This window comes from Chanodichthys erythropterus, chromosome 4, assembly GCF_024489055.1.
Source record: "Chanodichthys erythropterus isolate Z2021 chromosome 4, ASM2448905v1, whole genome shotgun sequence".
NCBI lineage: Eukaryota > Metazoa > Chordata > Actinopteri > Cypriniformes > Xenocyprididae > Chanodichthys > Chanodichthys erythropterus.
The window spans coordinates 39,089,655-39,117,159 of NC_090224.1; the positions used below are offsets into that span (position 1 = coordinate 39,089,655).

The window sequence follows — 27,505 nt, forward strand, 5'->3', positions numbered from 1 at the left end:
GAAACATAAGAAAGCGCAGTGGCATGAGCTTTCTGCCCGCACAAACAGATTAACTCCCTAAAGCGCTACTCAACTAATGTTACTTGTAAATGTATAATTAAAAGCCAAAGCAAACTGTGCACATTATGTTTCATCCTTCTTAAAGCCAAAGGCTGTCTTCTTGAATGATGTGAACTTGTATTGGGTCTAATTCGCTAAAGTTGTGTACTGTAGCATGAAAAGTTTCTCATGTAAACAGGATTGCATGTGAATTTGTTCTTCCTCTCATGATGTCGGAGAGTCTGGAGAATGTTAGACGTGTGAGGGCATGGACACCTGGACAGAACTTCAAGTGCTCAAACTTTCCCTGATCTTTTGACATTTAAGGCCCTGTTTACAGCTGCTATTAAGATGCGTTTTGGTCGATCTGAAAAACCCTACATGTGTCCACCCAGAGAACACGGAAAGCCGTAAAAACTCACGGGGAAAGAGTTAAAGTCGGCATGAAAGGAAGTTGCGCTCGTCTTTTCTTCTCTATTGTGACGTATATCTGAGTGAAACTGCTTCTCGTACAAGAACAAATGTTGGGCAGGGCTTGATTTTGTCCATTTGGACTTGATTGGATAGTAAATATTAGAAGTTGATCCTCACAGAAAGTCACACACATACACACACACACACACACACACAGAGCCTGTGCACCCATCATGCCGTGCGTTTACCCCTGTGCCGGGGCGGTACGCCCCTCGAGGGCATCCCCCTCTGCTTTCCCATCTCTGGATGTGTTGGATGGGAACCTGTTGGACGGGTCTCCGGGTCTCCCTGCGGGCGTGAGCCGGCCGTATCAGGTCACACCTGCGGCCCACGTATCCGGCCCGACAGATGCACCTGCCCTCAGAGTCACAGCGCTGGGACACGGAGCCCCGAGCGCTGCACTGACACGGCCGACACAACTGAGACTCGGCATCCCACCAACAATTCGGCTGAACACACACACACACACACGGGTTGATGAAGAGGCAGAGACAGAGAAATGAACGCACAGCTTCACATGACTGCGTCTGCTTTAGCTCCTGTAAGGAATTTACTCATACTGGCCCAGTGAAAAAGAAATGTGGCTCCAACAATGACAGCATTCGGTGTTGTTTACCCACCATACACTCGTCACACTGCCGTCCCACCACATGTTGTCGACACTGGCACTGCCCGGTCTCCTGATGGCACAGCTCCGACACCGACCCGTTACTGTGACACTGACACGCTGCAGACAGAGAGACAGAGATGGAGCGTGAGGGTCTCGAGACACTGACAGCTGAACAGCAGAATGAGGAAACAGTAGATGACAGTAGTTTTAAACATTTTTACAGAAGGAGACGATCTGATTACGACTTTGGAGCAGCAACTGAGAAAGCGCAATCTCCTTTACTTAAGAAGCAGCTGGTCTTGGGATCTCAGAGATCTCGTCCAGCAACTAAAATTTATAAGCTCAGAAATATATTTTGGTGCCAGAGCTTTAAAAGTAGACACTACCGTTCAAAAGTCTTGGATTGGTAAGATTTTAATGTTTTAAAAGAAGTTTTGTCTGCTCACCAAGGCTGCATTTATTTAATTAAAAATAAAATAAAAACAATTTAAAGTAATTGTTTTCTATTTGAATATATTTTACAAAGTAATTTATTCCTGTGATGGCAAAGCTGATCACATGATCCTTCAGAAATCATTCTAATATGATGATCTGCTGCTCAAGAAACATTTAATGTGTACAATTGTACAAAATATTTGTGTACAATATTTTTTTCAGGATTATTTGATGAATAGAAAGTTCAAAAGAACAGTGTTTATCTGAAATCTAATCTTTTTTAACATTTTAAATATCTTTACTGCCACTTTTGATTGATTTAATGCATCCTTGCTGAATAAAAGTATTAATTTCTTTAATTTCTTTTCAAAAAAATAAAAATAAAAATTCTTACTGACCCCAAACTTTTGAACGGTAGTGTATAATGCTACAGAAGATTTGTATTTCAGATAAATGCTGTTCTTTTGAACTTTCTATTCATCAAGGAATCCTGAAAAAAAAGTACACAACTGTTTTCAACATTGATAATAATCAGAAATGTTTCTTGAGCAGCAGATCAGCATATTAGAATGATTTCTGAAGGATCATGTGACACTGAAGACTGGAGTAATGATGCTGAAAATTCAGCTTTGATCCCAGGAATAAATTACACTTATATTATAAAATATATTCCAATAGAAAACAGTTATTTTAAATTGCAACAACAATATTGTATTTTTAATTAAATAAATATAGCCTTGGTGAGCAGACGAAACTTCTTTTAAAAACATTAAAAATCTTACCGATCCCAAACTTTTGAACGGTAGTGTATCTATTTCTTAAAAATAGAACCTAGAGGAAGCATATACAGCCATGGAAAAAATTCTTCATTTTTTCCATAGCTGTATAATGAAAATAACATTGGTCCCAAAATAGAACCTTGAGGGACACCACATGTGATAGAAGCTTTGTTTAATATTTTTTAAAGTTTCTTCTGCTCACCAAGGCTGCATTTATTTGATCAAAAAATACAGTGAAAAATGTTAAATATTATGATTTAAAATATCTGTTTTCTATGTGAATATATAGTAAAGTGTAATTTATTCCATGCTGTATTTTCAGCATCATTACTCCAGTCTTCAGTGTCACATGATCCTTCAGAAATCATTCTGATATGATGATGTGATGCTCAAGAAACATTTACGATTATTATCAATGTTGAAAACAGCTTCATATGTTTGTGCAAACTATCAAAAGTTTAAAATAAGCAAGATTAAAAAAAGATAAATGAATCCTTTCGTTCAGCAATGCCCCATTCAGTTGGTCAAAACAGTGACAGAAGAGACATTTATGTTACAAAAGACTTTTTTTTCAAATAAATGCTTCATTCATCAAAGAATCCTGAAAAATAAAATGTATACAGTTTCCACAAAAATATGAAGCAGCACAACAGTTTTCAATGTAGGTCATTCGAACAGCTTCTTAAGGATCCCACTGAGCGCTGTGCTCCCTGAGCATTGTTCCGCTCTTCTCAAGTCCTTATTCCCAACAGAAGTAAAGTCCGTCCTATTATCTTTCAGTAAATATAAACATGCTCCGGAAGTTAAAAACAGTTGAGGACTGAACAACAGACGTGATGTCACAGGGCTCTACATTTTAGGAGATACTGAAGCTTGGCGCACATTTTTGTGCAATATGAATATGTCTGATAGTAGGGAAAAGCTTCTTTCAATCTGATAATTGAGTTAATTCCATTAATTATTTTACCAGTACAACAATTTATGTGAAAATTAAATTGAAAAATTAATATTTGAGAATATCACAACATGAAAAATGTCTGTTTATGCTATTTTTCACATTACAAATTAAAACATTAAAAGCTTTCTGGTTTCAATTAGACTTTGATTTGAACCACACCATATGAACAATATGTTTTGCAATATTATAACTAAGCGTAGTGAACTGAAAGTCTGCAGGAACACATCAACTGTTTCATTGTCATGTTTCATGCACAGTCAAGGGAATGTGTTCTGAACTCGCCTCTAGCGTATATACAGTAACAGCTCAAATTAAAAACCAGTGAGATTATTCAATATCCCACGACCATGCTAATCAGCGCTCAGTGTGTGTGCCAATCAAACAGAACGACTGTATCCTGCTTCAGACGACAGTGTGGTGTGACCGTGGGCTGCAGGAGGACAGATTGCATTTCAATATAATGCACACACTCTTTCTGAGCCGAGATGAGCGCAGATGGTGCTGCGTGAGGCCTGCTGGAGGGAATCTGTGTGTACCGTCCTTGAGGGGAGACGGCCTGAGCTTGATCCCGGATCAGCTCACCTCTCTCTCTCACACACACACATCTGCCATACAGGCTGTCTGGAAGTACACAATTTAATTTCTACAAAAATTGACACATTAACAACTTTTAAAGTGACAACCAAATATGGCGTTTAAAGAAAGGAAGCAAAACATCCTGCAGATTGAGTGTACAACAATGTTGAGTAATGTTTAAGGTTACTTCACATACTTGAGTATTATTTTGTTTAAATGCACTTCTGATGAAATTAAATACTGCACTCAATTACATTTACAAAGCTAAAATTTTCATTTTTACTGATTGCAGCATCATTTACACCTTTAAAGTATGCACTTCACAGGTTATCTTAACTTTACAAAAACATTAAATATTATTGAATTATATATGTCTAAATGAACTAATAACAAGCAGATGAAATTGCATTTTCATAAAAATGCAATTGTCTACAACTATGACCATGGTAACAGTGACTTCTCTGATTGGTGGATCATGTGTCATAACTGGATCTTCTGGTGAAACGACAAACTGACATACAGGGATTTTCCAATCATGTCGTCCGCTTTAACCCTGCCCCTTTCGTACAAGCTCACCTTCATTTCTGAGTAGGGATGTGTATCGAGAACTGGTAATAAACATGCATTGCAATTCTGCTTGTCGGTTCCTGTGTGTGCAGTTCAATGTGATTTTAAACCTTTCAAGTGCAAAGAAGACTCACGCGCTGTTGCACACGACGTGGACACAGAAGGACTTCTCATGCTGAATAGTGCGTGATACTGACCTGTGTTCTCTACCTCGTCATTTTGCACGGACAAATGCACAGAAATATTTCAAAATATTCTCGTAAACACAGTCGGTTGTGTCTTAAATAAATGTAAACAGCTGAGCTGACAAAGAAAACACATGTGTAACAGTATACTGGATCCGTGCATCTCTTAAAGGGACAGCAGCCTAATATTCTTGCTGCCGTCATGAGAAAATTCACTCGCTGTTCTAGACTGAATAACTATATTTGTAATGTAGCCTATATTTTATACATAAAGAGCAATTATTTTGCATTTTATTACAGTTTCTGTACCTGAATACCTGAAAATCTTAAAACACTGTTTATGTATCTTTAGTCAGTTGTATTTATTTGTGCAATTGCTAATTTGTTTATTTGTTCTTTTTTAAATTACTGAGTGTTTACTTTATATAAATTTATATTAGTAAAATAAAGTGAGTTTTTGCTTAATACAAGCAAAATTATCTGCCAATGGGGTAAGAAAAATAATCTGTTTGTTTCTGTTTGAAATCTTGTTTCTTGTTTCTGTTTCTGTCCCCAACCGAAACAAGATAAAAAATAAAAAAAACTCACTTCATTTTGAATTTTTTTCTCCCAGAAAACAAGAAAAAAATCATGTCATTTTACTTATCTAGTAAAAGCATCTGGATTTAAGGATTTTTAGATATTTGGACTGGAAACAAGACAAAAATACTAAAGAAGAAAAGCATTTTTTGCAGTGTAGGCAAAAGTTCCTTGTGTAAATGTTCTTCAGCATGTTGATTTTTGTTCATGCATGTATTCAGCTGCAATTAATTTTTTTTGCAATAAGACTTAGTACGATATCTATGTTTTGTTTTTTTTACCTTATTGGAATCAAAATTAGGAATCGATAAGAATCAGAATCAGAATAGTTAAAATTCAAACGTCACCCAACTCTATTTTTGAGTGCCAAACCCGCATTTCAACATCTAATCAACAACCGAACTATAGAATCAACTTCCTGCCCTACATTTTTTCTTATTCAATAATCCGTTATACATCAGAGTGTGTCACAATACTGAGGAAAAAATATGCCACTACTTCCATTACATTAAAATGATGTTGACAGTATCCCCATTCAGATGGGTCTAGTTTCCCAGAGGAAGTCAGGCAAATACATGTTTCTCAGACGTACTTTGTGATTTTAATCCTACCTGAATCAAACACGTCTGTTTTTCAGTGCCTGGTGTTTTTCTCGCCTTTCCTCTGAGAAAACGAATCCCATTCGAATGGGAATGTCTGAGATAGAGATTTATTATTTTTTCACAGTGCTTCTCCTTCTCCTTTCTGAGCCTGACAGACACGGTCACTAATATCTGTGATCGCGTATTATTGTTAGCTAAAACAATGAAGCTCGGCTCCTTCACTCACCTTGGCAGTTCTTGGCTATGAGGGCATCTCCAAAGTATCCGTCCGCACACCTTTCACAGTCCGGCCCTCCGTATCCCTCACGGCAGCTTAGACAGGCTCCGGTCACCGGGTCGCAGCTGAGCGCTGCTGTGTGATCCAGGTTACCGTTACACATACACGGCTGACAGGAACCCCCAAGAACGTCGGGACGCCCGAAATAGCCATTAGCACACCTGCGGTCATTCAAAGAAGAGAGAATGCATGCTCAAGAGTCTGATCACACTTCTGCTGTGACACAAAACTGTAATGTGCACCATTTAATTATCTGTTTTTCCTCTCACATTATAAAATAATGTACGCTTAAATCAATTTCTCACATGCATGTGTTTTATTAATTGCTATGCAGGCATGTAATTAGCTGGATAATGTACAGTCAGCCAGTTTGGGCTCCTGGTTGCCATGTGTGGGTTTGTTTTGAGACAATGAACAACTGACTGAACATTTATATCTTATGTACAGTATGATGCATAGAGATATATTTAACTTCTAGCTTGAGGGTGGTGCAATGAATTCAGAGGTCGTTCAGTACATGTACACTAGAAACTAAACTTGAACTGAACTCGTCTGAGCTGAAACAGATGTAGAGAATAGCTGGGGTAAAGTGGGATGAATGGACACACTTAAGGAAAGCGTTTAAGTATATTGCATTTCCAGACATGTCCTGTTTCTCTTTTAAAGGATCTGTGTACACACTGAACTGGCTCCATTACAGTACGTCTGATGAACAACCCTCGTTTGATCATGAAAAGAGCACCCGAGACTTTTCTCGCCAAAACAAAGCGCAGACGATGAGAATGTGAGAGAAATATAAGGGAAAGAGACGCTATCACTTCCTCCGCTCGCTTCGCCCACCTGCTCTTCTTATCTGCTGTCGGTGCGTTCGGATCCTATATCTCTACTGAAGCAACTTGTGCTGCCGGCTGATAAACACGCACAGTCTATCCACTCCCTTCATGTTAAATGGATTCCTCTGCGCTTATCTGCACACGACTGCGCTATCTGCATGATGGTGGAAAGAGAAAGTAATCACTGTGTTTCACTCGTGCTCAGCGGATTCCGTGAGCCACCGTAGACTTATTAATTGAATATGGTATTGGTTGTGACTGTCTTTACAGGCCCAGCGGCATGCTGCTGCAGAATCTAGTTCTAGCCGTTCATGTTGGAGATTTCAACATTTAAACGAAGTCTTAGATCTCACAGTAACTTTAAAAGACATAATATCCCTTCAGCAGAACAGATGCTCTGGGATAATGCCTCATTTAAGGAATATTGGATTGGTACATTCATATACAGTAATATCTGCATTCACAGTTGTGTTACTGTATGGCGGGCCAGATTACAAAGTGTCATTTTTACCAAACTGCTTGTCATTTAACATGATCAGTGGATTTCAAGTTGCTTTGCTAACGCCAGATCACAGTCCAAACTAAGGGGGTGCACGGATCCAAAAATAACTCCAAGATCAAAAAACACAAAATATCCGCTAAAATAAAAGCTCCAAAGAAATTAATGTCCAGAGGCCACAGAAAGTGCAAGAAGTGCAAAACCTTTTCAGGATCAACCCATAGCATACACCTGCAACTGCATTTTGTAGTGTAAAATACAATGCACTATAATGCAATTAATAAAGCAATTTCATATCTGAGAATATGAAAGAGATCATTTCATCATCACAGCATTTAACATTACAGCCACTCCAAGAACGGATACCTTTCTTTTGGAAAAGCTGGAATCCTGGGAAATCTAAATCCAAATGCTTCTTTCTGAAGACAAACACAGTACATAAAGAATTTCAGTCTGTGTATAGGTCCTTTTATCATCTGAATGTGAATATATTTCTCTGCTTGTTTTATTACACCGAGTTCCAAATTATTATGCAATTGACATATCAGTAAGATTTCAGTACAATAAACATTCCGATTTTAGTTTTTCTAAGAAAATGTTTGTTTGTTTATTTCTCCATGTAGTTTTTTAGATAACTGGTATCAATCACAGACAAAATAATTTGCCAGATCTATGGAAACCCTACTTAGAGGTTGTTCCACATTATTAAGCAAGTCACAGTTCTCATGCAATATGGGAGGAAGAAAGATCTTTCTGAAGATGAAAAGCATGAAATGGTGCAATGTTGTGCAAAAGGCATGAAAACAACTAATATTGTGTGAAACTGAATGGAGATTATCAAATTATCATAAGATTTGTGAGTGATTTAGAGCACAGCAGAACTCGGTCAGATAAAGACTTATTGAGGAAAGCTCCTGTCAAAAAAATGTATTGTATTATAAGGGCAGCTATAAAAAAGCCAGTGTTGAGCAGCAAACAGGTATTTTAAGCTGCTGGTGTCTCTGGAGTCTCAAGAAGCTCTCCATGCAGGCTGGCAGTTGTGCGTAAAGATGCATTTCAGACACCACTAACCAAACCTCACAGAGAAAAATATTTACAGTGGGTGTAGAAATACATTTTCAAACAGTTTTATTGCTGTGGTGTTTTTTTGCAGCATGGGATAGTGCATAGTGCATTGCATTTCAGAAGGCACTATACTCCTTTTTATACCATAGCTGAAAATGGCCAGTTATGAACTTCACATATCTTGCAAAAGTCATTTTAATACCCCCAGAGACCCTAAAGGGACCTTCCATCACCCACCAGCTCCCTGCTGACGTCAGTCTTGTTGGAACGTGATGGCCGTTCACCAACCATCCAGAAATCCATCCGTTTAGACCATCCATTGTAGTACGGCATTAGACAGTTAATAAAACTATTTAAAAATGAGTCTTCATGTATTTCTACACCCACTGTAAATGTTTTTCTCTGTGAGGTTTGGTTAGTGGTGTCTGAAATGCATCTTTACGCACAACTGCCAGCCTGCATGGAGAGCTTCTTGAGACTCCAGAGACACCAGCAGCTTCAAATACCTGTTTGCTGCTCAACACTGGCTTTTTTATAGCTGCCCTTATAATACAATACATTTTTTTGACAGGAGCTTTCCTCAATAAGTCTTTATCTGACCGAGTTCTGCTGTGCTCTAAATCACTCACAAATCTTATGATAATTTGATAATCTCCATTCAGTTTCACACAATATTAGTTGTTTTCATGCCTTTTGCACAACATTGCACCATTTCATGCTTTTCATCTTCAGAAAGATCTTTCTTCCTCTCCATATTGCATGAGAACTGTGACTTGCTTAATAATGTGGAACAACCTCTAAGTAGGATTTCCATAGATCTGGCCAATTATTTTGTCTGAGATTGATACCAGTTATCTAAAAACACATGGATAAATAAACAAACAAACATTTTCTTAGAAAAACTAAAATCTGAATGTTTATTCTACTGAAACCTTACTGATATGTCCCTTGCATAATAATTTGGAACACAGTGTATACTGCAGTTTTGTTACTGACGCAATAGTTCAAAATATTCTTTTGGAAAGGAGTGGAACCATGTTAGCAGTGGTCTTGTTTGTTTAGATTCTACTTTGTGACAATGTCAAATTGAAATAAATTGTTCCTACAGTTGTGTGTAAATGTGGAGCAGTCTCCGTCTAAAAGATCAGTATGGAGTGCCACAAGGCTCTGTCTGGGGTCCTATTTAGTAGGACATCCTACTAGGCCATATTAAGAGGAAAATATGATGGCACAGTTTTATATTTTTCACTATTTTCATAGTTTATTGTTATTATTATTTTTTAGGGTTTTAATTAGTGTAATAAGGCAGATAAACTACTACCCATTAATCTTTTGTTAACAAGTTTTGGACAAGTTCTTAATCACTGGGCATACATATCACTTAGTAAAGATGACAGAATTTTAATTTTATGGTGAACTATCTCTTCAAGTAACAGTCTCTGCTTAAATGCAAAAGTCCCCATCTACTGTTCTAAAAAATACATAATCCCACCCCACTGCCACCCCTGCCCTGTTTCTGTACCCTTTATAGGGTAACTGAGCCTCTTCCTGCCAGTCTGGTGCCAGCTGATCATTTCTCCTGTCGTCAGCTCTGCTGTGAGAAAGCCATCTTAAGCACTGATGACTCGGGCCAGGTGTCTTTAACCCAGGCCATTTATATGGCCAAGTTCCTGTCTGTCTGCACACCAGGGAATAATTACTAAAAAAAAACCCTGGGACTGCTCCAAACTCTTATTTCCTTCCTCTCTTCACCCTTCACCCTCAGCCTGCTCTCTCTGGCTCGCTGTTTCAGGTGTCGCCGGGCTCGCAGGGCCACACTAAACATAAGCACTCTATTTCAGAGCAGGACCAGGCGCCACGGAGGGACTGAGCTGAATTAGGTCAGAGAGAGGGGTGGAGGGAGGCGGGCACTGGTTTTTCCTGTCGTGGGTCAGTGATTCTTAAACTGAAGAGACCCTCCTTCAATCACTGAGCCCATTACTGTTACCACACACCCAGAGCAAGCTTCCAGAACGCTCCACAACAAACACATACATAGTGAATGAAGCAGGGGGCAGGATGATAAATATCTGTTTCACAGAGCTTGAACAACTGCAGCGTAACTGCAACAGCCTGCTCTGAGCTTTCACACTGAGAACATTCACATGGACACCAGAACGTGACGTAAAGCAGGAAAACAGCTTGAGAAGTTGCATTCCCGTTTACATGCAGCTTGCTCTCTCTTTGTGAATAAGCCATTTTTAGGTGCGTGTGATGTAAAGGTGAACTCACAAACCTAGCTTAAACGATAGTTTATCCAAAAATGAATATATTTTGAAGAATGCTGGTAACCAGACAGTAGCCATTGACTTACATAGTAGGAAAAAAAAACTATGGAAGTTAATTGCTGCCATTAACTGTCTGGTTACCAACATTCTTCAAAATATGTTCATTTGTGTTCAGTAGAAGAAAGCAGGTTTGGAACAACTTGAAGATGGGTTTTGGGTGTACTATCCCTTTAAACTATATATAAACTACAAATATCAATCCAGTCTTCTGGATTCAGTTTGTGTGGCTGTTAATGCATGTGGAATTAGATCATCAATTTATATCACCAGTCTTAGAAGACGATTCTTATGAAGATCGAGATGTTTCAATATTGAAGGAAGCAGCAATTGTGGCACTTGTTGCTCATCTTTATTACAGGCTTTGGAAGCACTCAGTGTGGCTCTATGGATATTGGATAGAGCTCCTCTGATTTGCTTAGATGAAAATTGCCAAAGGGAACTGGGGTTGAAAATTATGTATGTCTCATAGTCTGAGACAAGATTTCTGTTTCTGTTTACCGCCGGACAAGGATGTAAGCACGTATTTAGGATTTGTTTGGGGACTAAATGTAATAACCACTGAAAATCACATTTGTTGACTGCTAATCTGAATACTGGAACTGACGTTTCCTCTTCGATGTGTATGGTGGTTACGGCCCTGTTGGAAGATGTTGAGCTCTTAAGTTTCTTTTAAATATCACCTTTATCTCAGATGTTTCTCCTAAAAATCCACAGGAGACATAAGGTTGGCTCAAGTAGATCATAGAAACCAATGGCATCAAAGGTCTCTACTAGGGGTGTTGCAATATTCCGGTATTGAAGATAACAATGATATTTAAAAAAATTAAATATCACTATCGTGTTAGTTAGGGGTGTCGCAATATACCAGTATTGGTGGTAACCGTAATATTTCAAATGAATAGTACACGTATGATAATATAGCACGTAAATAATCCTGAGCCAATATCTGATTGACATCCCAACGGTATTGCACCTTAATACTGGATGCCACCTGTCATAAAACACAAGCAGACACTGCCGCATAAAAGCATGTCATCGGATATGACAGACCAGATACTCCAAGAAAATTGCTCGCCAATGTGGAAGTTTTTTGGATTCTGCGAAAATGACTGTAAGTTGCCATTATTTTCCTAGTCCTGAAACTGGAAATGTTACATTAACCAGTTAACTGCTGACGCCTTTCTCTGGTTTATTATATTTACATCCCTCTATGCTTTTAGTCCAAAAGTGTGCTCATCCAGATAAAAACTTCTGGATTATCATATGTTTACTCCAAATATCTTTAGAGAGCAGTCATTTTTTTCTATTTTTACCCAAATCAGGACAATGTGGTCATTATGGAGCGCTAAACTCTCACATGTAATACATGTTTCATTCATACTAGACTCCAGAGGGCACCCTCGTGCAGAACGTCCACAAGAGAGACTCATGAGTAATAAGTTCAAGGAAATCCCTCATAATGTACTCCACGCGGCTCCGGGGGGTTAATAAACGCCTTCTAAAGTGAAGCGATGCATTTGTGTAAGAAAAATATCCATATTTAACAAGTAATGAAGTAAATTATCTAGCTTCCGCCTGACCACCTTCCGTATTTAACTTTTAACTTTTTTGTAAGCTGAACATAGTACTTTTCACATAGTGTAAGGACATAATGTAAGAGTTTTGAACTGCGAGTGTTGTTGAATACGGAAGGCGGTCACAAACGCATCGCTTCACTTCAGAAGGACTTTATTGACCCACCGGAGCCGTGTAGAGTACGTTTATGGTGGATGGAGACGCTTTCTTCAGCTCATACTCGTTGGTCTCATTCACTGCCATTATAAAGCTCGGATACGTCAGAATATTTATTAATATAACTCTGATTGTGTTCATCAGAAACAAGAAAGTCATTTACACCTAGGATGGCTTGTGGGAGAGTAAAGCTTGGGATAATCCTTTCATAAATCTCAGAGAGACATTTTGACTGATTAAACATGAAGAGAAATAACACACAGCGACAGTATATGGTTTATCTGTTCTTCAAGCCATCTCAGGTATTTTCATAAGGATAATGCATATTTACAATGCAATGCCAATCAACTTTATCACTGTATATAATACTGCGAAATAATATTTCTTTTTAATTTCCAGCATTATTTTTTATATTTATTTTTTTCAAGATCTCTATAGATATCATGATATATCGTTATCGTAAATTATTTTGGCCATGATATCCGCATCAACAGCCTTAGTCTCTACGATCTACTCAGGCATACGATGCTTTTGGGCAACACAGCCCAAATCGTTTAGTTCTGTAAGAATTTGAAATGTTCTTCCAGATCATACTGAGATTTCTGCCTTGCCATTGTAGACAACGGTATCCGAGTGCATTATGAGGCATTCTTGAGATCTCCTCTGAAACTCCTTTGGGACGTGTGAAAATAATCATGCTCTCCATTTGATCTCACTTTATTTGTGACTTTCCTTGACACAATACGTTTTTAGGAACATGTTTTAAGAGCGACGTGCGCCGCCTGACTGAGTTTGTGTGAAGTATGTCCTTCACATCTCTTTCAGCGAGTGTCTCTGGGGACAGACTGGGTTTGAGCTCCGTCTGAGCACTGATGGATCGGTCCCATCTCGCCCCATTAACGTGCGTCTGTCCCTGGCTTTTCCCAGAACGAGAAACCTTTCCATTAACTCTCTTTCTCTCCTCCCGAACTTTCTCTCTGCTTGTCCTCCATAACACACCTCCAGCTCCCTGGTTTCTGTTCCCTCCACCTCGTTTTCTGCTAATGGCCCAGCGTGGAGAGCTTTGGTGCCAGCTCGCGTGTACCAGCACTGGCACTGCATCGGTCCCTCTCCATCTGTTTCAGGGGTGGGTCACAGCAGAGCCCAGACCTTTCTCCCAACCTAGACGCCGTACTCCACCACACCACTGTGATTTAGTGCGCGCACGGAGCTGGAGCGACTGCCAACGCAACCTACCCAGAATGCAGCATATGCTAATGCTAACCCATCAGCATACCAAACCTTCAGAGAACGAGAGAGATCGACGCCCACTGGGGGAATGCGAAGGGTTGAGAAAGAGACATAAACAGAGCGACTGATGGAATATTGCGCATGATAGATGAGCAGAGTGATTTCTGATGCTAATGAAATTAAGACGGTGGCATCAGTGCCAGAGCTGCTTTGTGCTCTGTTGCATTTGTGGACACTTTACACTGACCACAGAGGATCAAGCCATTTGCTCCAACTTATGCCAGATTTTTATTTCATATCACACTGGGACAGAGATCCATATGGTCTAAAGATTAAGATTTGTTTGACTAGTCTACTCAAACACATTACAGACTCAGAAAACATATGGTGTTGTTCAGCACATCACACACACACAGAAAAAAAATGGCTAAATCAGAATGGGAATACAGTAGAGGACAGACACATAGCCTGCGTCCAAAATCACATAATGTAGAGTAGGTACTAAATTTGGCTTTAAAGGGGTGGTTGATTATGATTTGACTGTTTTAACTTTAGTTAGTGTGTAATGTTGCTGTTTGATCATAAACAACATCTGCAAAGTTACGACGCTCAAAGTTCAATGCAAAGAGAGAAAATAATTCTCTGTTTAAGGACTACAACAAACGGCTGGTGGGGACTACAACGAGCTTCTTCCTGGGTTAGTGACATCACAAACCCCAAAATTTACATAAACCCCGCCCCCGAGAACACACAACAAAGGGGGCGGGGCCATGTTGGGCTGCTTTAGAGAAGAGGAAGAGTTGTTGTAGTCGAGTGTTGTTGTCATGCCGTCATTTTACGCCGGACTGCTTCACAAACGAGGGTCAATTCAACACAAAAGATGAACATGACGGCACATGCTAGTGGATGAGTTGAATCAACTCCACAGCAACTACATCAATTTATCCACTAACCATTCAGAAACGTCTAAAAGTTGTAACTTCTTCCTGAGTCTCTCCATCAGTGTCGACTCCGGTTTGAACAATGTAAGGCTGAACACTTTCCTCATTTTGGCTGTGTGAGATTCTCCAGCTTTGTTGTTGTTGAGCTGTTAAAGCTCCGCCCTCTTCTGGAAAGGGGGCGGGAGCAGCAGCTCATTTGCATTTAAAGAGACACACACAAAAACAGCGTGTTTTTGCTCACACCCAAATAGGGGCATTTTGAGCTGAAACTTCACACACATTCTGGGAGACTTATATTACATCTTGTGAAAGGGGCGTTATAGACCTTTAAATGTACTTTGCCACCATTAAAAAATATGTTATATATAGTATAAATGTGTGTAGTATGAATGTAATCAGGACGTCCTACACCCGCTACGTTGTCGCTGTCATGTGACCTATAGCATCAGTTGCGTCGCTTCACCATCATTCACAAATCCTCTCCTGTGGCCTCATTGGATAGTAAAGTGTCCATCGTATGCACACTTCTGAATCTAGTAATTAGTCATCCAGGTACTTTTTGCCTACTGATTTATGAATACTATAAATTTGGACATACTGCTCGGCTCACACACTGTTTTTCACCTACTATATTCACTGCCCGGCCAAAAAAAGTTGCTGTTTGGATTTAAATAGGCAGATGCTTAGGAGTCTATGATTGGATCATTATTACAGTGATTATTATGTTTCTAGCATGTTATATGTTTGGTAACAGTTCTTCTAACTCTAATTGATGGAGTGTGTAGATTTTCATTTCATAACATCTGATTCAATCAAGAGATGCATCAAGTTTTGTTCAAGATCTTGTACTGACAATGCAAGAGGCACATCCCAAAGACTTTCAGTGAATTTAAGGTCTGGACTCTGAAGTGTCGATTCCTGTGTGAAAATGATTCTTCATGCTCCCTCCTAACCATTCTTTCACAGTTTGAGCCTGATGAATCTTGGCTTTGTCATCCTGGAATATGGCCATGATGTGTCTTCCTACATGGTTGTTTAGGAAATGAAAATCCACACAATCCATCAATTAGGGCTAAAAGAACTGTTGCCAAACATATTACATGCTAGAAACATAATAGTCACTAATAGACTCTTTATTTGCCTATTTGAATCCAAACGCCCTTCTCAGTTGGCATCCTGATTGAAATGGAAACACAAAAGACTGATTTCATAAGTGATTTCTACATAAGCAGCAGAAGCATTAGAGCATTAGAGAATGACGTTAGCCACGCCAAGGTCGTGAGCTCAATTCCCAGGGAATGCATTAAGTGATCAAATGTATATGCTGAATGCCATGTAAGTCGCTTTGGATAAAAGCTTCTGCCAAAATGCATAAATGTATGTCATAGTGTTCAGATGATGTTGATTTTACTAGCTAAGAATGTGATACTCTAACAAGCATGAAATACATACTGTAGTTTCAGTTAGATTTAACTATTTTTAATAATACTTATGCATACTAGCATGCTTCCAGTCACCATTTCTTATGCTGCCTACGTTTTGGCAATGAAAGTCAGGAGCACAACTACAGTACGAGGCGTGTAGACGGCTCATTAGGTGTTGGAACAATGCCATCACACAGATGACATTCTGGTCAAGCTTCAAAACTGCATCAAAAATGGATCCACTGTGTTGGCAGATACTAACTCAGTTTAGGACTTACCCAGTTTGACATTACATTTCACATGGAAACGATCTCTACTAAACATGCACATCACTGAGGGAGATGTATTTATTTCGTTTAAATTTGAGGCCAATTTAAGGATTGTAGATGTAAAATAACTCAAAATGCAATGAGTCTGGAAGTGAAAACTCGTTGTCTTACCTGTCACAGCGTGTTCCGGTGTAACCCGGCGGGCATCGGTCGCAGATCACCTCACCCCTGGCATCGACGTGGCATGTGGGACTGAAACTACGGTGTTTTTGAGCCAACAAGGGGACAAAGAGAAAAAGAAAAGAGCAGCGAATCAAAAACATCATAAGCACTCGCTCTGGTTCTAACCGAAGCCAGAGACCGTCTGAACCCCGAGATGGTTTAGCGGGTGAGCAAACCCTTCACAGCGAGGTGAGCGTCAGGTTCTGCCATTAGCTGTAATGACTGCACGGCTATTTCAGACGACACTGGAGCCTGGCTGAGGGGCATGCTGGGAATGCTGAGGGCAGGAGGGGAGCGACGCTTTCTTTAGCCCGCTCGAGGATGTGGAATGTTCAGCTGTTGCATTCTGGGACATGTCAACTCTTTCTGGATTCTGCTACAGCCAATATTAGCCTAGTGCTGAAATCATGTGCCAGCTACAGAGCTAAAGTAAGACTCTACAGGCGCTCCTTATAGATGCCATCATGCCAAAAAAGAAACTGAATCACGGTCTTTACTGGTTTTAGTTGAGTCTGCCACCAGCACAAGACTGGTAAAGGTGATGTGTGCAGATTTTTGATACAAAAACTTTAGTTTGGGGTCCAATTTTCACTATTAACTATTGCTTATTATCATGCATATTAGTAGGATGTTGGTTGTTTATTATAAAGCACATATTAATGCCTTATTCTGCATGACCATATTCTACATCCCTTAATCCTACTCAATACCTAAACTAGTGAATATGTGTTCCCCATACTAATGTGCGACCTACAAATACACTGAACAAAAGCAACACTTTTGTTTTTGCCCCCATTTTTCATGAGCTGAACTCAAAGACTTTTTCTATGTACACAAAAGGCCTATTTCTCTCAAATATTGTTCACAAATCTGGAGGGGTCAGAAAACCAGTCCGTATCCGGTGTGACCTCACGCAGTGCAACACATCTCCTCCACATAGAGCTGATCAGGTTGTTGACTGTGGCCTGTGGGATGTTGGTCCACTCCTCTTCAATGGCTGTGTGAAGTTGCTGGATATTGGCAGGAACTGGACCACGCTGACGTATACGCCGATCCCAAACATGCTCAATGGGTGACATGTCCGGTGAGTATGCTGGCCATGCAAGAACTGGGATGCTTCAGCTTCCAGGAATTGTGTACAGATCCTTGCAACACGGGGCCGTGCATTATCATGCTGCAACATGAGGTGATGGACGTGGATGAACCGCACAACAACGGACCTCAGGATCTCGTCACAGTATCTCTGCGCATTCAAAATACCATCAATAAAATCCACCATGGGCCACTCGATCCAAAACGTTAACATGACGCCATACATGATGTCTGCCATCTGCCCTGTACAGTGGAAACCGGGATTCATCCGTGAAGAGAACACCTCTCCAGAGTGCCAGACGCTATCGAAGCATTTGCCCACTCAATTCGGTTACGATGACGAACTGCAGTCAGGTCGAGACCCCGATGAGGACGACGAGAACGCAGATGAGCTTCTCTGAAGCGCTTTCTGACAGTTTGTGCAGAAATTCTTTGGTTATGCAAACCGATTGTTGCAGCAGCTGTCCGGGTGGCTGGTTTTAGACGATCTTGGAGGTGAAGATGCTGAATGTGGAGGTCCTGGGCTGCTGTGGTTACACTGCGCTTGTGAGGCCGGTTGGAAGTACTGTCAAATTCTCTGAAACGCCTTTGGAAACGGCTTATGGTAGAGAAATGAACATTCAATTCACGGGCAACAGCTCTGGTGGACACTCCTGCAGTCAGTATGACAATTGCATGACATCTGTGGCACTGAGTGTGATAAAACTGACCATTTTAGAGTGGCCTTTTATTGCTGCCAGCCTAAGGCACACCTGTGCAATAATCATGCTGTGAGGTGGATGGATTATCCCAGCAAAGTAGAAGTGCTCACTAACACAGATTTAGACAGATTTGTGAACAATATTTGAGAAAAGTCAAGTCACCTTTATTTATATTGCGCTTTTTACAATGCAGATTGTTTCAAAGCAGCTTTACATTGATAACTGGTACATAGAAAAAGTCTTAGATCTTTGAGTTCAGCTCATGAAAAAAAAAAAAAATGTTGCGTTTATAATTGTGTTCGGTGTATTAGTATAAAACCTATTCAACTTTTCTGAAACTGGTGTTCCCAACATGCTCTGGAGTAATACAGCTGTTTTCCAGCTGTATCATTGCTGTTGTTATGTTTAGTAACTTGCTGTTTTGTGACATCTGGAGTTCATTTTCTACTCAAAACGACACATTCTTCCTCAAAAATGATCAAACAAATGTTACTGTTATTGTGTAGCAAGTATCGAGGTGGATACCACATTACTTATATCATGTAGATATGTTGTCTACACAGTATCTACTGTATTATTTACTTAGAGTATTGCAAAGTAAACCTTTACTAAGTAGAAATTAAGTTAAAGTTCCTTATTTTTTTGTGTTAATTTTACTTCACTTAGTTAAGCAGATTTGACTTAATTGCACATATGTGTATATGTGCAAAAGAAAAAATTATTGTTTTTTCAGTGTACGATCGTTGCAGCAGCACTACCCGACAGCATCAGCAGATCTATCAGTGAAAAGCCTCATGATGCCAGGTGTTTATTTGTAGAGTATGATGTCAGAATGATGTATGACGTACTTGTTTGACGGGCTCAGAAGAGGACAGGCACACGGCTGACAGTCATCTGCAGTTCCTCTGGTGGCGTCTCCGTAGTAGCCAGGAGCACATCGGTCACAGTTCGGCCCTACGGTGTGATCCCTACAGCCCTAGAATACACACAAATACATTCATACGGGGACAGACCATATGAAAAAACCCCACGTGACTAATGTCAGGACATGGAGGTATGTTAACTTACACAAAACATCTGCAGATTCTGTCTGAGGAAATGAAAACACATCTGAAACTGCATCATTGTCACAGTTATGTTCAGTTTGTCTTAGTTATCATGGACTTTTAGTTTGTTTTCATTTTATTCTCATGTGTTCCTGTGTTTGATTTTCCCATCACTCCTTTGTTACCATGGTCACCGTCATTATGAGTTCGTTTGGTTCAGCTGTGTTCAATTTATCCTCTTGTTTGAGTTCCTATGGCAGTTGTCCCCTCACGTTCATTCTCTGGTCACGTTTAAGATGATGTCTTGCTGCCTTCTGTTTACCTTTTGGATTATTGTTATTAAAACTCGTGTTGGAATCTGATTCTTCATCTGCAACCACCTTCTGTGCCACTATGTAACTCAATTGTATCAAATATGTTAGTTTCTATAAAAAGTACAATTGTTTACGTTCTATTAACTTTTAAAAGCACCATTCCTCAGCAGGGACACACACTTTTCATCAGTGTTGGCACGCAGTAATGGATCAGAGGGACGGCGGCAGTATTTCATGCTTGAGAGGTAAATACACATGCACACAGTGATAATCACAGCCAATCCATCGACACAATCACAGTCTGACAGCACAGGATGAGCTTCAGCAGCTCTATACGTCTGTGTTATATTGCCCGTGTCCTTGGCAGGCTCTAGTTAAGAAGAGGATGTTCAGCTCTCGACTGCTCAAACCGGCGCAGGAGAAACTGTCTGGTGCCACAGAAGACTGATGTTGTTTCCTCACGAATGGAGATTGTGTTTTATTTTAGATCCAAAAAGATGACAGTTTGAGCATACAGGTCTAAACATCACCTTACTGAACAACAGTGAACGTCATGTACTACCACGGCAGGGCTTGACATGAACCGTCACGGTGGCTTGTGGTTTTCCAAAGTTACTAGCCACTCAGCATTTTCACTGGTCGTAATTTTGACATCAGGAAAAACTGCTGTATAAATATTTTTTTAATATTATCTCATAATTTGTCAGCAGGTTTATTACGCTGCTGTCACTTTAAGAGCTGATGCACGGATCCATTATACTGTTACACATGCACTTTCTTTCTCAACTGTTTATGTTCACTTCAAACAGAACTGACTACATGAATACTCACCAAGAACGGCATTTTGACATTATTGTGTGTGTATTTGACTGTTTAAGCATAATAAGCACCAAAAAAGAACTCAGTTTAGTACTGAGAGGCGGCTTTATGTGAGTGTGAGAACAAAATCTGCAGGAATGAGTTCAATCCTACGGCGAAATTCAGGCCCTGAAACACCAACAATATTCATCCGGATCAAATGAAACGAGTGACGGACGGTTTGTGTGTGTCGAGAGAGAGAGAAAGAGTATTGTGTGTCTGTTCTGGGGAAAATGAGTATTGGAAGCATTTCAGATATTTCAATATCAATACATATTGAAAAATCAATATTTTTGACTACACGACATTGCACTTAGTTTATTTCAGATGAATTTTAAAAGACTTCAATTCAAATATGTATATGTTATATATAAAATTCAACCTGCTAATGTTGCTTGTAGGACTGTGTTACACACTACTGCTGAAATACACACTCTCTCACACACACACACACACACACACACACACAGGAAATGGAATGATTCTATTTTCCGTGACTCCATCTGAACTGCATTCACAGCAGATTGTGTTATTATAATGCAGTTCTGTTATTATGGGCAAACAGCTTCAACAACAACAGAGCAACTCAATTCTGTACACTCATTCTGAAGAAACAACAAAATACAGTCTTTCACCTCATCAGTGAGCACACACACACACACACACACATTACCAGGCAGTGTCCAGTGACGTCATCGCAGCGCTCCGCATGTCCGTGGCATTGACAGAGCTCACACACGCCACGATACAGCATCCCGTTGACCCTGCGGTAGCCCTCCGCACACATCTGCAAACACACACACACACACACACACACGGTTAGTGCATCACAGAAACATCATTCATCGTGAGGAAATGAAGGGTTTGGTCAGGTTTGTCTGAACGTGCGTCATGAGTTTAACAGTGTGTGAGCGCTGCCAGTAATTAATCTGTGCTGTGCTAATTGGCGGATCATTGTAGAGCACAAAGTGCTTTGATTTACTAAACGAGGGAGAAGATTTGTTTCAGTCAACTGAAGCGCAAGAGAAGTTTATAGAGCCGGCTGATAAACGAGTGTGTGTGTGTTTTCTTAAGATGTACTTCTCCAAGCCTTTCTGTCTTGTTTCGTTTCATTAATGTGTCTGAAGTTTTTTTAATGCCTTTTACAGTCTGCATTAAAACACAGTTGTTCTATTTATTTTCTAAATGCATGATACTGGTCTTATTGTGAACAGTTCAATCATGCATATGTTTTTACCTCATAATCTTTGTAATTAAAATGCCATAACTTGCTCTTTTTGTGATGCAATAATCAAAAAAGACATGTAAAAATACTATGACACTTAATTATCTGCAACACACACAGGATAAACCATAAACCTGAACTTGACTCGTCCACATTTAACAAGTTCTACTGCTTTCGATTAAAGTCACCATGAAATATAAATAGGAAGCTGCTGATTTTGCAGTGTTTATCCATCATTATTATGCACATCATGATTGTTTCATGCTCCTGGTAATCTTGAACCAGAATATCTTCCTCTTGCAGCATCTCTTCTCTTCTCTGATGATGAGGGCGGGGCAACCTGTCACTCACATGAGATCCACCAATAGCAAACCACAACCATCCAATCAAAATCAAGCCCCGCCCTACATTTGTTCTTGTTTGAGAAGCGTTTCTCTTGGCACAATCGAGAAGAAAACACTTGTAACTTCCCTTTTATGATGATTTTAATCTTTTCCCAAGAGAGATTGCCATTTTCCCCAGCTGTTGTAATCAATATCAAGTAAATTATCCGCTCACAGTGAGACGAACCATATGATGCTCTAATGAGCAGGAAAATATACAGCACACAAACACTGGGGTAAATAGTACAATTTAAATTAAATGAATTATTTATCTATACTAATTCACCTTAGTTGAACATTTCCAGTGAATTCCAAACATAAACAAATAATCATTAATAACTGATTCTGACGTTTTGAAAACTATCTTCAGCTTAATGTGTTTGTTTCTATGCAAAATGCTGTGAAACCCATGACCTCTTTAATCAGCACTTAATCATAGCTTTTCAACTTTTAAACTAATTATTTTATGTGCTGTGTAATTATCTGAGCTGTTTGAGGACTAATTTAGCTAATCTGTATGAAATATTTAAGCAATTGCTTATTAAACAAAACTTTTTAATTTGTTATTAATGAGGCACAATCATGTGTAAGAATGTCACATTGGAACAAGTGATGCACATTAGCATCATCCTCTGTGTGATGACGTTAAGTGCGTTCCAAATGATGCTTATTTTCAGCGTTATTATTCGCTTGATCACTTCCGAATGAAACAGTCCCTCTCACTGGGCTCATTGCATTTGGGATTGACTTATTCATGGAGAATACATGTGACGCTGCCTTAGAATTTGGTCAAAGCGAGATATCTAATGAGGCAGAATAATTGTGCTTCCTACTGTTTGGAACTGCCTTCACGTGGGGATGATGCCTCAGTGTGCTGTCGAGATGGGCAGATCACTAGGGTTTGGCACAGAACCGCTGACTGCAGAGATCGCACACACACACATGCTGAATATGAAGTGGAGAGTAGAAATGACTACAGCAATAAGCATCACACTTGTTTTTCTGCTGTCTTTCAGTGACCCCGCTGACCCTGTCACTCTGAGCACAAATACATGAGGAAACACATTCAAAAAATTGATATTCTGTCATCAATTACTCAATACTTGATGCTCACTTTTTAATTATAATCATATATATATATATATATATATATATATATATATATATATATATATATATATATATATATATATATATATATATAAATCCTGAAATAAAGTGGGACACTTATTCTGAAACATATGCTCATTCAAAAAGATGAGGGAGGTCAACTATGCACGCTTACAGCCATATACAGCATTCAATATAAACGCAGTGACGCAAACATTGTCATAATTCATCAACAGTAGATCAAAAGCGATCACTTGACATTAATGCACAGTATTCATTGATTGTGATCTGCTCTGAAACTGTGAGTTTGTACAACAAGCAACAGTGCTGCGTTTTTACTTTGAAACATATTTATTTACTGAAATCATCACATTTTGAAGTTGATCACATCAGGCCATATCGCAATTACTATTTTTCCGTCTTCAACTGTAAGACTTCTTAAAATTATAATGAAGACTTTTGTTTATCATTTAAGATATTTAAGACTTTATGACCTGATGTTTTTTAATACAATATATTATTTTCTTCTCATTTTTAGTTAAAAAGGCTTGCACTGTCGAGTCCTGCCATCATGTTCTTCATCTTCAAAACATAAATGAAGATATTTTTTGACACATTGTTTTTGTCTATCCATTCAAAGTCCACACCTCTCGATTATGACTGTAACCCTGGTTCCCTGAGAAGGGAACCAGACGCTGCATCAGATGTAGATGCTATGGGAACGCCTCTGCGCGATTGTGTCATGATGTCGAATCCAGGAGGCTGTAAAGGATACCCGGTCTGAACATCGCCAGCTTCTGATTGGCTGAAGGTTACAGTCTAACCAAAACCCAGTATTGTAGACTTAATAAGACAAAATCTCACTTTGGGAACATTTTGGGACTGCCTCAATTAGAAAACCTATTTAATGCATTTTTACTGAAGTTTTCTATTATATTCTAAAAAACAACCCAAGTTGGGTTGAAAATGGACAAACTCAGCGATTGGGTTGTTTTAACCCAGCGGTTGGGTTAAATGTTCACCCAGCCTGCTGGGTAGTTTTATTTAACTCAACTATTGATTAAAAATTACTGTATTGCTCACTTAAAATGAACCCAAAGTAGGTTGGAAATTATTTTGTATAAATATGTTTGATAAATTAACATTTATTAATAAGTTTCATGAATAATAATTAGAAAACAAACATTTATTAAATTGCTTATTAATAAATGTTCCCCTTTTGATTATTATTGTTGCCTCTAATAATTATGAGTCTGATTTTTAATTTTAGGTTCATTTTAATCCAGACATATAATCATTTTTAAACAATAGTTGAGTTAAACAAAACTGCCCAGCAGGTTGGTCAAACATTTAACCCAACCGTTGGGTTAAAACAACCCAATCGCTGGGTTTGTACATTTTCAACCCAACTTATGTTGTTTTTAACCCAGCATTTTTTAAAGTGTATGATTAAAGGTGCTAAATAGGATCTTTTCATCGACTGAGAATCCAAAGATTGTTAGCGAGTTTTTGAAATGAGCGCATGCGTAAGAACAACCCCCTCCTTCACAGCTCATTTTGAGGGAATGCCTCCCAAAACTCATGCACGAGTATAGGAACATGAGTGTTTACCACCGGCATTCGCTGTGTCGTGTTCGTGGATTCATTATGTCGGACTCACCGCAGGTAACTCATAATCTGCAGTTTTTACTCCTGTCTCCTGACAAAAACATTGCATGCGGCGCCTGTGGAGTGGGGAAAGTTACTGGAGCGCGCAGCCGCGCTCGTCTCTCACAAGGAACGTCACGGCAGTGATTGACAAGCCAGAGGGCCAATCGTTTATTTGATGATCGCGTAAACGATTGGCTGACGTTTTTAAGTCCCTACCTCGTGCACAGATGATGTATATTAATATTATTCCTTTCAGTGCACCTAATAAATAGTCTTTTATCAGTTAGTAAACACAGTTTCAAGTAATATTGCAAAAATGTATATAACAAAACATCCTCTTTAGCACCTTTAAGGTTTGGGTTAGTCTGCAGTCATAATTAGCTTTTCTCTGGTGTGTCCTCGTTCAGGAATAAAGGTGTGTGTTATTTTGAGGGTTTATCCTGCGTTTGAGATGATCACAGTGTCTCAATTCTGTCTCTTGGCCAGTGGTTCCTGCTCACATCAGCATAAAAAATCTGCTCACTCAGAAATCAATAGCCACTGCAGCTTTAATAGAGCAGACACTTATGCAGAAAGAAAGATTGAACACAGTCAGCCGCCCCTGCTGCTGATGCACACAGAGCAGAGCAAAGGCCCTGAAACAGACCAGATATTCATCCCACTGCTGACAGAGTGTGATCAGGGTCTGTCTCAGGAGCTGTACGTGAGGAAGGACACCGACGGTACAGAGCAGAGACTGCCATCGTACACAGATTCATTGCTCCGAGGGGAAGGAGTTTAAAACACACCGCGCTGCTACAATAACCACCAGCTGGAATCCTTGAGAAAAGAGCTCTGTTTGAGAACGCTCCTAATCAAGTGTGCTGCACACGTCCTGAAAAGTGAAGTCAAAACGCTTTGATCGCCTCTGCCCTGTCCATGTAATTGAATGGGACGTGAGCCAAACTAAAAAAATCCAATTACACTTCAAATACATTTTTACAAAGATAGTGTCTGGTTTCACGCTGATGTATGTTCAAGTGTTTGTTTTTCCGGTAATTTTGGTTTTAGGTTGTTATTTGATGCTATAAAACCGAGGTGTGACATCATGATTGACAGCTGTGTTTGCGAGTGAGTCTGCGGGAGCAGGAGTGTGGGCAGGACCTTAAATCCACGGCTCCACCTCAGGATCACCACTGCGCAAAGCATGATGTCAATGGCCATTTCTAGGATATTTTGAAAGAAGGAGGAAGTGGAGACGCGTTGTGCATCTTTTTTACAGACTATGGTACACATCCATGAGCAGAACTGTACTCTACTGTACTGTATATTTCACTCGGCTAATGTCTGTGAAATAACCTGTATTTATTTTGGATTGACAGATATTCTAAAACACATTTCTGTTAATAGAGTGCTGCAGGGATGATGTATTTCTGTAGTAGCATTTTAGCTCTTCCATTGTGCTGAAGTCAATGGGTTCTTTTGTTAAATGCCTGAAACAAGGTCTGTGGTGAACACAAGATATTTATGTCAAAATTTTAGGGAAACTGTTTTTAAAGAGGATGTATAACGCCTCTTTCACAAGATGTAATATCAGTCTCTGGAGTCTCCAGAATGTGTGTGTGAAGTTTCAGCTCAAAATGCCCATATTTGGGCGTGAACAAAAACACGCCGTTTTTGTGTGTGTCCCTTTAAATGCAAATGAGCTGCTACTCCCGCCCCCTTTCCAGAAGAGGGCGGAGCTTTAACAGCTCAACAACAACAAAGCTGGAGAATCTCACGCAGCCAAAATGAGGAAAGTGTTCAGCCTTACATTGTTCAACTTTAAGTGCTGAACATGATATTTCTCACCCATCTCTTCTTGTTTGTCTTGCTTACCTCACAGGAAGTTCCATCATATCCGGGCGGACACTGGCACACCTCCACAGCACGAGCCTGTTCACCACTGCGAGAGCCTTCGTCCGCCACACTCATGCTCACACTGCCCAACCTGAGAGTGTGTGTGTGAGAGAGAGAACATGCTCCAGTCACAACATGGCATATTGATATTAGGGCTGTCAATTGATTACAATGTGTAATTGTGATTAATCCCGTCATTTAGTTGTAGCTAAATGCAGTAAGTTAATAACAGGCCTAGTGTAATAAATAGGTTTGATGCAAACACAACATGATACTATATAATATAATGAAGTAATACAGAAGTTTCCTTCACAATGATATTACTGCGGTAAGAGTGTGTGCACTGCAATGAAGATTAAAATATTTTCCAAAATAATGAAAATAATGTCATTAATTACTCACCCTCATGCTGTTCCACACCCGTAAGACCTTCATTCATCTTCAGAACACAAATTAAGATATTTTTGATGAAATCCGGTGGCTCAGTGAGGCCTGCATAGCCAGCAATGACATTTCCTCTCTCAAGATCCATTAATGTACTAAAAACATATTTAAATCAGTTCATGTGAGTACAGTGGTTCAATATTAATATTATAAAACCACCAGAATATTTTTGGTGCGCCAAA

At 39.5% G+C, this 27,505-nt stretch overlaps 1 protein-coding gene across 8 annotated transcripts in view; it reads right to left on the reverse strand.

Annotated features, from left to right (window-relative positions):
• Positions 1-27,505, reverse strand: part of lama2 (laminin, alpha 2) — a 167,209-nt gene that overhangs the window by 59,122 nt on the left and 80,582 nt on the right. For 5 of the 8 annotated variants that reach the window (XM_067384972.1, XM_067384971.1, XM_067384969.1 and 2 more), the window contains exons 15-21: positions 26,859-26,970; positions 21,307-21,420; positions 19,264-19,391; positions 16,572-16,658; positions 6,031-6,242; positions 1,134-1,240; positions 702-962 (exon numbers count right to left, since the gene is read on the reverse strand). In XM_067384972.1, the coding sequence (XP_067241073.1) occupies positions 702-962; positions 1,134-1,240; positions 6,031-6,242; positions 16,572-16,658; positions 19,264-19,391; positions 21,307-21,420; positions 26,859-26,970 (1,021 nt within the window). The remainder of the gene's footprint in view (positions 1-701; positions 963-1,133; positions 1,241-6,030; positions 6,243-16,571; positions 16,659-19,263; positions 19,392-21,306; positions 21,421-26,858; positions 26,971-27,505) is intronic. The other 3 variants (XM_067384976.1, XM_067384975.1, XM_067384974.1) reach the window with 1 other exon arrangement.